Source organism: Sorex araneus, chromosome 1 (assembly GCF_027595985.1).
Source record: "Sorex araneus isolate mSorAra2 chromosome 1, mSorAra2.pri, whole genome shotgun sequence".
Lineage (NCBI taxonomy): Eukaryota > Metazoa > Chordata > Mammalia > Eulipotyphla > Soricidae > Sorex > Sorex araneus.
The window spans coordinates 435,415,854-435,430,447 of NC_073302.1; the positions used below are offsets into that span (position 1 = coordinate 435,415,854).

At 40.4% G+C, this 14,594-nt stretch overlaps 1 protein-coding gene across 11 annotated transcripts in view; it reads right to left on the reverse strand.

The window, feature by feature from the left end:
* The window catches only part of DGKI (diacylglycerol kinase iota), a 482,969-nt gene that overhangs the window by 94,210 nt on the left and 374,165 nt on the right, over positions 1 to 14,594 (reverse strand). For 9 of the 11 annotated variants that reach the window (XM_055142758.1, XM_055142729.1, XM_055142792.1 and 6 more), the window contains 2 exons: positions 8,192 to 8,271; positions 5,609 to 5,653 (listed from right to left, as the gene is read on the reverse strand). In XM_055142758.1, the coding sequence (XP_054998733.1) occupies positions 5,609 to 5,653; positions 8,192 to 8,271 (125 nt within the window). The remainder of the gene's footprint in view (positions 1 to 5,608; positions 5,654 to 8,191; positions 8,272 to 14,594) is intronic. The other 2 variants (XM_055142753.1, XM_055142782.1) reach the window with 1 other exon arrangement.

Genomic DNA, 14,594 nt, shown 5'->3' on the forward strand with positions numbered 1-14,594 from the left:
AAACACAAAACACTTGAATTGTTCCAAAGTCCCTAGTTTTTGTTTCTTTCTTTATTCTACTTTACCAAATCTATAGACACCTCTATTTGTCTCTATTACCATGCCTCTTCCCCATCCTCCATTTCTTTCCTTCATCTCTCCTCCTCTTGACTTCCATCTGACTGCAGTCCCAGTTAAGTCCAGAGAGCCACCAGAATGACTCAGGGTTTCTCAAGTTCTCACTGATCAAAGGATAATTCCTTGTTTTAAGGAACTGTCCTAGTACTGGAAAATGTTCACCAGCATCTATGGCCTTTACTTAAGATTCAGTGGCACCTGAATCCTTCCTAGTCATAGCACTGTAGCACTGTTGTCCCATTGTTCATCGATTTACTTGAGTGGGCACCAGTAACATCTCCATTGTGAGACTTGTTGTTACTGTTTTTGGCATATCCAATACACCACAGGGAGCTTGCCAGGCTCTGCCGTGTGGGTGGGATACTCTTGGCAGCTTGCCGGACTCTCAGAGAGGGACGGAGGAATCAAACCCAGGTCAGCGGCATGCAAAGCAAACGCCCTACCAGCTGTGCTATCATTCCAGTCCATTCCTTGTCATAAACATAAATAAATGTTCATGTTGCCAAATGTACCAGACGAGGGGCAAAAATCTCCCCCAGCTGAGAATAGTTGGGGTAAGTGAATCTGCCTCAATTCATTCTCTGGTAACTTGATGATTACAGTTAATTAGGGACAAAATTAAGTTCAAGGAGGAGCAGAGGGAAACCTACTAATGGAGGGGCTCAGGAAGCATCATTATCAAATAGAGAGACAGAAGTTTTTTGTTTAACGAATTCTAGTTTCTCTGCCAAGTTCAAGAATATCCTGAATCTGCAAGCACAATGGATTTTGCTTGTCTAATTTATCAGTTACAGATACATGAAATGCCATTAGGATGAAGGGGTCTTTCTATTTTCACCTCAGAGATGGAGTAGGCAGGAATTTTCAGCAGCTATAAATATCCAACACATTCTCGGGTAACTCATAATGCCTCGTTAGGTTAATACAAGGTGTCATTTTTGAGCATTAGTGCTTTGTTGGCAATTCACTCTGAATTTGGGAAAGGAAGAAATAAAGCAGTGAAATGCTTAAATGGCTAAGAGCTATCCTATAGCTCACGAGTACAGTATCTTGGGTACTTGGACTTGCTTCTCTTGCTTCTGGTTTTCCCTTGAGTTTTATCTAGTCTTAGGAAAGTCAGATAAAAATACCAACTTGCAATCAGTGAACAGATAGGAATGTCTCAAGTTGCTCTTTTACTTTTTTTTTAATTGATATTTATATATTTTAATCAGGTGAATTCTCCAAGTGTATTTACTGCTAGGGCAAACACAAGAAAGGTGACCAAGCATCAAGGGAGGGCCTTCTGATAACCCTGTTTCCGGCTAGTGCTTCTCCTACACCTGCCACTCACTCACTATCTCTGACCCAGACAGATGATTGGGTCTGACAGATCCATTTATTTTTTTTTAATTTTTTTTAAATTTTATTGAATCACCGTGAGATAGTTATAAGCTTTCATGTTTGGGTTATAATCTCACAATGATCAAACACCCAACCCTCCACCAGTGCACATTCCCTACCACCAATATCCCGGGTATACCCCCCCCCCTTCCCAACCTCCCCCTGCCTCTATGGCAGACAATATTCCCCATAATATCTCTCTACATTTGGGCATTATGGCTTGCAACACAGACACTGAGAGGTCATCATGTTTGGTACATTATCTACTTTCCGCATCTCCCATCCCAACTGGTTCCTCCAGCCATCATTTTCTTAGTGATCCCTTCTCTATTCCATCTGCCTTCTCCCTTCCGCTAATGAAGCAGTCTTCCAGCTATAGGGAAATCCCCCTGGCCCTTGTATCTACTGTCCTTGGGTGTCAGCCTCATGTGATGCTCCCTCTCTTTCTGACTCATTTCACTTAGCATGATACTCTCCATGTCTATCCATTTATAAGCACATTTCATGACTTCATCTCTCCTAACAGCTGCATAGTATTCCATTGTGTAGATGTACCAAAGTTTCTTTAACCAGTCATCTGTTTTAGGGCACTCGGGTTGTTTCCATATTTTGGCTATTGTGAACAGTGCTGCAATAAATATATAGGTACAGATGTCATTTCTACTGTGCTCTTTTGCATCCTCAGGATATATTCCCAGAAGTGGTATTGTGGGGTCACATGGAAGCTCAATTTCTAGTTTTTGAAGGACTGTCCCTATTGTTTTCCAGAAAGGCTGGACCAGTTGGCATTCCCACCAACAGTGAAGGAGCGTCCCTTTTTCCCCACATCCATGCCAGCACTGGTTGCTTTTGTTCTTTTGAATGTATGCTAGTCTCTGTGGTGTGAGATGATATCACATTGTTGTTTTGATTTGTATCTCCCTGATGACTAGCGACGTGGAGCATTTTTTGATATGCCTTTTGGCCATTTGTATTTCTTTTTTGAGGAAACTTCTGTTCATTTCTTCTCCCCATTTTTTGAAGGGGCTGGACGTTTTTTTCTTATACAATTCTACAAGTGTCTTGTATATCCTGGATATTAATCCCTTATCAGATGGGTATTGGGTAAATATTCTTTCCCATTCTGTGGGCTCTTTCTGTAATTTGGTCACTGTTTCTTTTGAGGTGCAGAAGATTCTTAGTTTGATGTAGTCTCATTTGTTTATGTTTGCTTCCACTTGCATGGTCAGTGCTGTTTCATCCTTAAAGATATTTTTAGCTTCAATGTCATGGAGAGTTCTGCCTACATTTTCTTCTATGAACCTTATAGATTCATGTCTGATATTGAGGTCTTTAATCCACTTTGATCTGACTTTTGTGCCTGGCATTAGACAGAGGTCAGAGTTCATTTTTTTTGTAGGTAGCTATCCAGTTTTCCCAGCACCACTTGTTGAAGAGGCTTTCCTTGTTCCACTTCGCATTTCTTGCTCCTTTGTCAAAGACTAAATGGCCATATATTTGGGGGTATGTGATAGAATATTCAACTTCTGACAGATCTATTTCTAAATTACAAAGTGAAAAGACTGCGCCTCTAAATTTTTGCCACTCAACTTTATCACTAGACTGGAGCGAAATAGCAGAGCGGATTGGGTGTTTGCCTTGCATGCGGCTGACCCGGATTCAATTCCTCTGTCCCTCTCCAAGAGCCTGGCAAGCTACTGAGAGTATCCCACCCGCACGGCAGAGCCTGCAAGCTCCCCATGGTGTCTTCAATATGCCCAAAACAGTAACAAGTCTCATAATGGAGACGCTACTGGTGCCCACTTGAGCAAACTGATGAACAATGGGACGACAGTGCTACAGTGCTAACAGTGCAATTGTATCACTTTGTACACAAAAGTAATGGTACCTCCAGCTCATATGTTTCAGACACACTCCTCAGAAAATTAGAGAAATCAATGGATTTCCATAGTCACTTGAGGTAGCTAGAGAAACAGCCAGTAGAAAGAAATCTGAGCTCTGTCTAAAAAGAAATAAAGTGAAATGTACCTTTTAGTAATCTGTACAAAAAGGCCAGATTGTGTAGGAAGTGTAGGACTTGTAGGAAGTGTGCCTTAATGTAGACACGCAAAGTGATTTTTCATCACTGAAGCCAGACTCTAGAATCATGGGATGCTTTGGAAAATAAATATATGGACAAGCAAGAACACCAATGGCAGTGGTGCCATAAAGCGTAATACTAATGAGGCTGATTTTATTGATGGTTCAGAGAATTTACTGGCAGGAGGGGAAACACTAGAAAGAAGACCATAAGGTATAGGTTCTTTTGAAATGGATACTTTTGTTGTTTATGCCAAAGGATGTTAAAATGGAGGCATTTGGCTACATCAAAATAGACACCAAAAGTCAAAAATGAGGTGCTAAGCCATGATTCATCAATTTAGACATCTGGACATCCTTCACCCATGTGGATGTGGAGGTAGAGATGGTCAGGGAGTAGTTTACATAGTGGGTGTCCCTGGCTTGCTATGTACTCCATGCTCCTAGCAGGGGGGGCACCTGGCTCCTGAGAGAAAGGTTCTTTATTTTTTTTAAAAAAAACTTTGATTGAGATATTGGGATTTAAAATATTGTTACTCATACTTTTCATCCTTCTACACTACATGCACCACTCAGAGACTGCTTCCCTTCACCAATGTCCCAAGGACCCTCCCTCCAACCCCCATCAACCCCACATAAGCTCATTTCTATCAACACTATCAACAAAATCTTCATTTCTGATGACTGTGATCATTAATCATTAGCTGTTCCCTTACTCTGTCTCTTCTTTTATCTCACATTTGAGACAGATTGCACTCTCTCTATCTCTGCTCTGTCTCTCTCTCTCTCTCTCTAGGCATGAAGGTAGTGGTACCCATGTTCATATAGATGAATAGAGCTAAACTCCTGGAATTCCATAAAATAGTAAATCAATGACAAATTGATAAAGTAATTTCCCCCAAAATTATGTATTTTCCACAGGTATATAAATTTAAAATATTAATATCATGAATAGGTCTGTGCTAATGCATTTTCAGATTTATATGAAATAGGTAAATTCCACAAATGTCAAATTAGAAAGAGTGAAGAGAGTTAAGAAAAAAATAAGGGGATCTGAATAGATCTATAGAAGTATAAAAGTGTGTTTTATCCTTAGAACAGGAATATGGGGTTCCCATTCAAAAATATTATGGGAACATCAGGAGTGCTCACGTGGCCCTTGCAGCCTGAGGTCATACTATGCACTGGTATTTGAAGAGAAATCAAAACGGGGAAGAAGTTGGTGGTAGAGACCAGCTCAGGAGGGGAGGGGAGGAAACTGGTCTCCCAAAGATGGTTGGGGCAATGAGTATTTCAGTGTTGTATTTACCGATGAGAAGTGGGGTATAGGGAGAAGCAGGCTGGGTTTTGAGACTTTGTCCAAAAGACATCACAGACGGATCAAACTGCATTTTAGAACATTTGCAAAGCACACGGCCCTGGATGCTAGTAAAATTGTCCTGGACCAGAAACACATCGAGTTTAGAGATGAAGTTGACAACAAGAGAAGAAAGCAGAAAGACCAGCAGAAAAATAGAGCTTGAGGGCCAGAGCAATAGTAATGGGGTAGGGTGCTTGCCTTGCACTTGGTCAACCTGGGTCCAATTCCCAGCATCTGTTATGGTCCCCTTGGTACCACCAGAAGTCATTCCTAAGCTCAGAGTCAGGAGTAAGTCCTAAGCACAGCCAGATAGAGTCCCCCAAAAAACAAAACAGAGCATGAATGTTGGCTGCAACTTTCTCTTATATGAACCAACGGCATCTTTCCCTGCCAAGATACCTGAGTTTCAAGTATATGTCACAGCGAGCACTTCACTGCATAATCTTTTTCAAATGATCTGGGAGAAAATTCATAGTCTAAATTTGTGCTAGACCAGAACTGCTCCCAAACCAGGAAAAGACAGGAGTATCAGAAGACCTACTTTACTTGATTCCCTGCATGAACCCCATCCTTGGGAAAGATGGCAACTCAAATCCAAATGATTTCTTCATTAAAACATGGACTTCTTTTGATCATAAAGTAAGAAACAAGGAGTCAGCAAGATGTTACCTGGTAATGAACTCTCTGGGAGCCAGAAGAGACTGACTGCAGGTCCTAATGGGAAAATTGGGGGAAAAATCCATATCTTAAAATTAGTTCAAACCAGCAGCTTCCACAACTCTCTTAGCTGACTCTCTTAACCCAATTTCATATCATTACATGCATCCGAGTTCATTACGGTTAAATAAATAAGATCCTGCAAAAAAATATAATTAAAAAATGCCAAATTTGACTAAGAGGATTAAGGTCACTTAGGTAACTTAGGTACTGAAATTCATGAAACCTAACTAAATAAATATAGGTAAACACTGTATTATTTCACAGATAACAAAGAGCAGATGTAAGAGAGGCAATTTGGTTATATACATGGGGAGGTCATCTTACGTTAGCTCCAGAACTTTTGGCTTGTGAAGAGTTTAGGAGAAAAATTTCCTTAAGCACTTAGAAAGAAAATTTATTTCTCTTACACCAAATACACTCTGTCATGGTAATTGTGTTTACACTGCTAAGTTGCTTAGCAAACACAGGTTTCCATAGACTGCAAAGAGAAAATCACCCACCACCTTCGCATTATCACGAAATACAAATGAACAGGATGGAAATGAATGAGGTTTTACTGGCAGATCCTGAGAGCCTGGCTCCCTTATACGGTTTTATAACTAAGCTGTCCCCACCGTCATGTCCTGCAGGCATTCTCATTAATGAGTTCAGTGGTTCTATTTGCAGATGGCAGCGATCCTGGCTATCTCTGCTGCTTATGGGGCTTTATCGACTTCATCTCTGTGCCCAAGTGAATTTGAAAAGTTTTCCTCTTTGAGGACTGGAGAGGGAGCAAAGAGGTCAGAGAGCTTGCCTCGCATACTGCGGACCGAGATTCTATCCCTGTCACCTCAAATGGTCTCCTCTCTGCACTGCCAGGAGTGATCAGAGCTCAGAGCCAGGTGTGATGCCCAAGAAAAAACCACACTTCTCTCTCTCCTCTCTCTCTGTGTCTCTCTCTGTCTCTGTCTCTGTCTGTCTCTCTCTCTCTCTCTCTGTTTGCTCTTTCCCTTTTGTAAAACAAGAACCCTATTTTTAATTGACTATGGGTGTGATAAGCATGCCAGTGGATTGATTTTCCATAAAATCAATTCATCAGACATATTTTTCTAGCATAACATTTTAGGTGAGCCATAGGTATAAAATTTGTTGACTCTTCTCTTACCTATTATTCAAACGTCCCACACCTATATTAAAACACTTTATATTCATGATTTCATCTCTGTCCTTAACAATACTAAGGAGAAATTTAATAGCGTTCACATCACTTCATGCCTCCTTTTTGAATTGGTTACCATCAAGAGAAATTGAACCTGATGTTTTAAGTGGCTCTCACTTTAAGAGATTTTGAACATTGTATATTTGCTTTATTTGTGATAGACATTTACATATAATGTGTTGTCTGAAAGAGAAGTGGTCATATTGGGTTATCTATCAAAATTATTGATACATACATCAATTATTGATAGCTTAAAAACAAATGTCTAGACCTCACCCAAGAAAATTACTCTAATGTGCATCTTTTAAGAAGAAACTTTAATAAGGAAACAATTTTTCAGGACTTTTTCCATTTGTAGATTGAAGGTGATGATCATGTTCTCTTTAAATTTTTTATTTTATTTTATTTTATTTTATTTTTGCTAAAACAACGCCAATGATGGGTACAGGTTTAATATGTCCTGATGTCTTCTAAATGCATGGAAATGACTTCTATGCCCCCTTTGTTTCTCTATGGGATGGACCAGATTAAGGGAAAAGAATAGAGAAATCATTCTTTTGAATTATGATACAAGTTTTAAATAAGTATCACTTGTATCACTTGTCATTCTGTTGCTCATCCATTTGCTCAAGAGGGCACCAGTAACATCTCCATTCGTCCTTGTCCTTCCCAATGCTGCCGTATTGGGGGCTCTTTCAGGGTCAGGGGAGTAAGGCCTGTAATATTTCAATAACAATAAAAATAACAGTAATTTTTGTTACTGTTTTGGGCATATTGAATACACCATGGGTAGTTTGCCAGGCTCTGCTGTATGGGTGGGATACTTAAATAAGTATATTTAAGTAAGTATACTTAAGTATACTTAAATAAGTATATTAAATAAGTATATTCCCCATGAAAGTTATGGCTAAAAAAATAGTCTAGCTATCTCTGACAGAAGTCTGTGTAACATATGAAACAGATAATAATTCTAAATCTCTGTTTTCCTTCATGAGTTACCAGTGTCCTTTGAACTTCTATGTAGTTTTTTTCTAAAAAAAAAAATAGTGTGGCAATAAAGATAGATGTTTTCAGCTGAAGTTCTGGGATACCCTTGAACAATATAGCACGTGCCCATTTCCACCATCCAGACCAGAAAAACGAGCAATGAGGGAAGGAAAGGAGGAGGAATAGTGAGTGCTTAGAAGACACAGTCATCTCATTTCTATTTCCTCCCTCATCCCCCACCCCTTGTCCATAATTTAAGAACAAATATATGTGGCTGATAAATATTTACAAAGATAGAAAGTGAGACAGAATAACCAATTGTCTAAAAAAAAATTAACAAAACTTACCTCCTGTAGGCGATCTATGTACATCCGGCACGTCTCCAAATCACAGTCTCCACGTACAACTAGAATACCCAGAGGGATGGCTAAGGGAAAAGGAAAGAGAAAAGTCTAAAATGACATATTTGAATTGTCCACTTTGATATGAATGTGTCTCTTATAGTTAATAAAAAGTCCTAATATTATAAAAAATATTTCCATTAAAAAACCCAAGTACCCAAGGGGTCAGAGTGATAGCGGAGAAGGCAGGGTGCTTTCTTTGTGCACCGAGGACGCAGATTCAATCTTGGCAATACATATGGTTCCCCAACCCCACCAGAAATGATCACCGGGTGCAGAGTGAGAAGTAAACCCTGAACCCTGCAAAATGTGGCCCCAAAATTAATGAAACAAAACAAGTAAGCACAAAACCAAGTACCCTCTCTTTTGCCTCCTTTCTGATCTCAATCTCTTCATTTCTGCAGTTATCATACACTTTCTGTGCATGGTCATGTTGGCCCTTGCACCTGACCTACATGTCATCGTGTCTTGGTGGCCATGAAATGAAGTGTAATGTCACTGAAACTCTATATGTGCAGGAACTCGGAATCAACTCCCAGACAGCGGATTACTTATGCCTGTGTTTGAAGCAGCCAATGTACTGGAGAAGAATGCAAGGATCTTGGTTCTGAATTCTTCCTCTTCCGCTCCTGAATGCCTTGGATTTAACTGCTCAATCAGTTTGCAACAGTTCCCTGTTTAAGCTTCCCAGAGCACAATTACTACATGGCAACTAACACAAACATGCACACACACACACACAACACACACAAATGCTATAAGGCTTGTAGCTTAAAAATTCACTAATTTTAGACACAGAGATAAAGATTTTTCTCTCCCGTTGAGCATGGGCTAACATATGCTATGGGAGCCCCAGGTCCAATCCACGGTACCACATGGACCGTGAGCACTTCTGATAACAGCCCCCAAGCACAGAGCTGGGCCCACCCCCTATGCACCACTGGCTGTACTCCTCACCCTCCAAAAGAAGTCCAGCTAGTTTTAAAGATGGCCGGTATAAATGTGGAAATAGCAGCATTTCAGTACCAAAAACAAGCAGCTGGTAAGTCCCTGTTCCGATGGTGGCAAATGTCACTGAGGCCTTAGTTGAGTGACTCTCCTACTTTAGGAAGCAGCATGTGACCCCTCAAATATGGAAAATAGAATCTCTTCCCCAACCTAAACAAATGTATGTGAAGATTTACAAATTAAAAATACAGTTTACAGGGTGTGGAGAGATAGTCACTGTCACCGTCACTGTCATCCTGTTGCTGATCAATTTGCTCGAGCGGGCACCAGCAACGTCTCCATTGTGAGACTTGTTACTGTTTTTGGCATATCAAATACACCACGGGTAGCTTGCCAGGCTCTGCCGTGTGGGCGGGATACTTGCCAGACTCTCAGAAAGGAACAGAAGAATCAAACCCAGGTCGGTTCCGTGCAAGGCAAACGCCTTACCCACCCACTAGTTTACAGGGGTTAAACTAGTCTTGTATGTGCCTTGCATGACCCTGATAGGTTTCCCCGCATCACGTATAGTCCCTTGAACACTGTCAGGGGTTGCTCCTGAGTACCACTGTGTGTGGCTTACCCCAACCCCCATCCCTGAAATGGCCTCCAGAGCACCATACTGTGACCAGTGAACACTACACCACCAGGGGTATCCCCACATAAAAAAAAATTAAAAGTACAGTTGCACTATTATATCCATATTTTAATAAGAATAAATGGGTCTGAAAAGTGCCCAGGGGTAAGAAAAGTTAATAAAATAGAGAATATATTCTGTCACTGTCGTCCTGTTGTTCATCGATTTGCTTGAGCGGGCACCAGTAACATCTCTACTATGAGACTTGTTGTTACTGGTTTGGGCATATCGAATGCGCCATGGGGAGCTTGCCAGGTTCTGCTGTGCGGGCAGGATACTCTCGGTAGCTTGCCATGCTCTCTGAGAGGGACGAAGGAATCAAACCCAGGTCGGCTGCGTGCAAGGCAAACAGGAGCAACAGCACATAGGGTGCGATATTTGCCGTGCACGCGGCCGACCCAGGTTTGATTCCTCTGTTCCTCTCAGAGAGTCTGGCAAACTATCAGGCCCAAAAACACAAACTAAAAATTTTAAGTCATATGTATGATGGGAATACCAGAAGGGGAAGAGGGAGGAGGAGAGAAAAGAGAAGGAGAAGAAATAATTAAGGAAATAACATTAAAGAATTTTCCAAAATTAATGACTGATACCAAACCACAGATCTGAAAATCTCTATATTCTATATACATAAAAACCTTGAGTAGCTTCCAAATTAGAAAAGAAGACATACATTCAACCCAAAAATATGATACTAAATGTAACATGGCCTCTATTAAAAATATGTACTCATTTATTCAGGGGCCATAGGAAAAAACTAATTTTTGCTTGGAGGGTATTTTAGGTTGTCTTGAAGGAGATCATGTCTTACTGATTCTTTTACTTAAAGGCACAAGGGTGTGGTAGAGAAAAGAAAGTTTGTTTTACCATTTTACTTCCTAGATTGGTTTCCAACAGGAGGTCAATACCACTAATCCAGTTCTTCAGATTACAAAAGTTCTTCATCCATTAATCATGAGAGCACCCATAATGTTATAAAACTATTCAAGCCTTTAAATGAATATGGACTCTCTGAAATCAGGAATAAAACTTGTCTACCTTCAGAAGCCCAGTGACTGGTAGAAAAATGGCAATTACTTAGTAATAGCTTTTACATAGAATGAAGACTAGAGTCAAGTTCAAGTCATTTCAAGGGCGTAAGAGAAAAAGTGAACTAAGTCAACTTCTCAGGGTAGACAAAGAAATAAATATTTGGCAGAGAGTGTGTATTTGGCTGGAAATTTCCCCTGCCTAAAATTTTAGAAACTAAGCAAGATAGCCAATAAGCTAAAAGGATGAAAAAAAATTCAAGACCTAGGTTTAGGAGAAGAAAATCCTGATGAACACATTTTCTCTTCTTGAGTACAGATTGCAATATGTTAAAAAAAAAACTAAAAAAAATTTTTTTTAATTAATTTATTTTTTAATTAGTGAGTCACAGTGAGGGTACAGTTACAGATTCACACATTTTCGTGCTTGTTTTTCCCTCATGCAATGTTCATGCTCATCCCTCCACCAGTGTCCATTCTCCACCACCAATGAACCCAGTATCCCTCCCACCCCCCCAATCCCATCCCCCCCACCCCACCCCGCCTCTGTGGCAGGGCATTCCAGTTTGTTCTCTCTCTCTCTCTCTCTCTCTCTCTCTCTCTCTCTCTCTCTCTCTCTCTCTCTCTCTCTCTCTCCTTTTGGGTGTTGTGGTTTGCAGTAGGGGTATTGAGTGGCCATCATGTTCAGTCTCTAGTCTACTTTCAGCAAGCATCTCCCTCCCCTCTCGAGATTTCCAATCACATTAAAAAAAAAACAACAACTTTAAGGGGTCTGACAAGTAGTACAACAGGTTCGGGCACTTGCCTTTCAAGCAGCTGACCTGGGTTGGATCTCTGATCCCCTATATGGTCTCCTGCTCCCCACCAAAAGGGATCTCTGAGTGCAGAGTAAGTCCTGAGCACTGCTGGGTGTGGTCCAGAAAAACAAACCAACAATAACAAAACTTTAGGACTGGAGCGATAGAACAGCAGGTAGGTAGGGCATTTGCCTTGCATGTGGTCGACCTGGGTTTGATTACTCCGCCCCTCTCTGAGAGCCTCGAAAGCTACCGAGAGTATCCCGCCGCACAGCAGAGACTGGCAAGCTCCTCATGGCGTATTTGATATGCCAAAAACAGTAACAACAAGACTCACAATGGGTACTGGTGCCCGCTCAAACAAATCGATGAACAGGACAACAGTGCTACAGTATGGTAATGATGCATCTTTGAAGAGACTGGAGGGGAAATCTGATAAAACCTCTTAGAGTGCTCCTAAGGTACTTATTAAGGTGATCGTCCTCAGCAAGACTACTACTGAGATACAGATATGTGAGCTACTGTGATGAGAGGAGAGATTTCTAATTTTGAAGAATGGTGAGATTAAGCCAGAATGTTGGTCTAGAAAGTAACGTAAAAATGTTGAAAATAGAAAACATCTACAGTTTACATGAGATCCCACATTAGAATCTTGACTAACGCTTAATATTTCTCCAATAGGCAAATGTAAGAAATTAAATGCAAGTGATAGTTACCTCTTGATATGAATGGACATATTTTATAGAAATACAGGAAATTGGTCATTCTCACTGATTATCTTTTTTATTATCAATGTTTTGAGTTTGTCTTGTAAGTTTGATATACTTGGTAGAAGTTATTTTACACTATAATAAGAAAATGGATATTCCAGATCTGGAATAAAAAGGAAATAACTAGGAAAAAGTTTTCAAAGGTATATATATATATAAATATAATATATATACACATACATATATAACTTTATTCTTCAGGAAACTGATTAAAAATAGTGATTTTTAAATAAATAAAAATAGTGATTTTAGTCAGTATTAGGTATAAATTGATAAGTGAAAGTAAAGAGAAAGCATTCTCCATAGTTTCATAGCATGGTTACTGACCTATTGTCAAAATTATCCTATGTAGGCAGCCGTGAGCTGCTGAGAGGATTTATGGTTAGTCTCTCTTAAACTCAAATCCCAATGCTGCTTTGATGTTCTGAATTACTGAACTTAGCTTTCTGGTCTTGCACAGTACTCAATTCTTTTAATCCTAGAATATGGTTGTCTTGGAACAGACGATTTCTAGGATGTGATGAAGCTTACATGCCACGCGTACTTAAAAATGAATTGCCGAAACATAGATGTTAATGCTCCCTTAATCCCTTTATTATCTTTTGAGCATCTTTAGCCAAAAAACAGACAGATACATCCAATCATGTATCTTCTGACATTATAACACTCTCAGGATTAGCTGTGAGTAAGGATTAGCTGTTAGTATATCCACATAATAGATTTCCGTTTATGTAAAACCTCTACTCTTCCTGCAACAGAAAAGTAACCAAAGTACAAAATACTGTAATCTGACACTTCTGTTTGTAACATTTTACAGTGAAAGAAAAGCAGAGTGTGTGGGAAACTACCATATTTATTTTACACGACTAACAACAAACCGCAACTTCACTGAGCTTTCATCATTTTAATTGGGAGCAGAGAGAGGGCTTATCACCAGAGCATTCTCGTTATTCTCCCTCTTCTTTCGGCCTTCAAAGACTTCACTTGACTCCAATAAGCATCAGCTTATACTCACATAATGAAACTTTTACTGCAGGAAGCAAAAGCAATACAAGTTAGAAGTAAGCAATAAAAACCTGCCAGCTTCTAGGCTGATAGCAGATTTAACACTCACACTTTTCTCTCATCAGAAACTACGAAATTACAGTACGTGGGCTTTTACAAGACACAAACCAACGTGAAAGAGGAGAAATGGTGAGAAGAAAATAGTAGCAGATGAAGCAGAGGAAAAATTGCGCACATAACTTGGGGCTGCCATCGAGTCCAGTCCTAAACCTCGGGTGGGCTGGATGAGAATCAACATGATTCATACTGCCAACACCCACAGGTCACTAAAACACTGTTAGCATCGGGTGCCTCAGGAACTGAGGATAAACAGGGTAGCTAAAATGAGGAGCACTGGCCATGACATTCTACCATTCCCCCTGGTGTCTGCAGTGCAACCTTGGCCCCAAAGTATAGGGAGAAGGAAGAAAGAGTGGAGGAGAGGGTAAGAGGAGACAGATGAAAAGCAACGGGGGTCAGGTTAGGGGATCCAAATATCCAAACAACAGCGCTAACACTGAAATCCAGAGGCCCCAACTTTAACAACCTGACTTAGAAAGTGAGTCAAGTGATGAGCAGGCTGGGTGGAGGTTGGGGATAGGAGGGAACCTGGGAACACTAGTGAAAGAAAGATGAGAGGACTGGTGGGATTGGTTCTGCAATGTTGTGTGCCTAAGACTCGATTATAATTAACTTTGAAAGTCACAGTGCTATCGCTCCAGCTCCACACGCCTGATCTCATCTGATCTTGGAAGCTAAGCAAGATTGGGCCTGATTGGTGCTTGGATGGGAGACCACCTAGGACTATTATAGTAGTCCTGCAGTCTGGGTGCCGTAGTGCTTTAATAAAAAAAATTTAATGGAACATAAATAAATAGTTCTGTACTCAGGAATCACTCCTGCTGGGGCTCATATGGGCTGCCCAGGCCTGCTGTGGGCAAGGCAAAAGTTCTACACACGTACTATAGTTTTGGCCCAGGTTTTAGCTTTTTACATTTAGGCCCAACATACACAAAATGCATTTCTCTTTGGTTTTACTACGCTGGACTTATGCACGACTTAAATCCTTCATAATTTCTAGTAATAGCA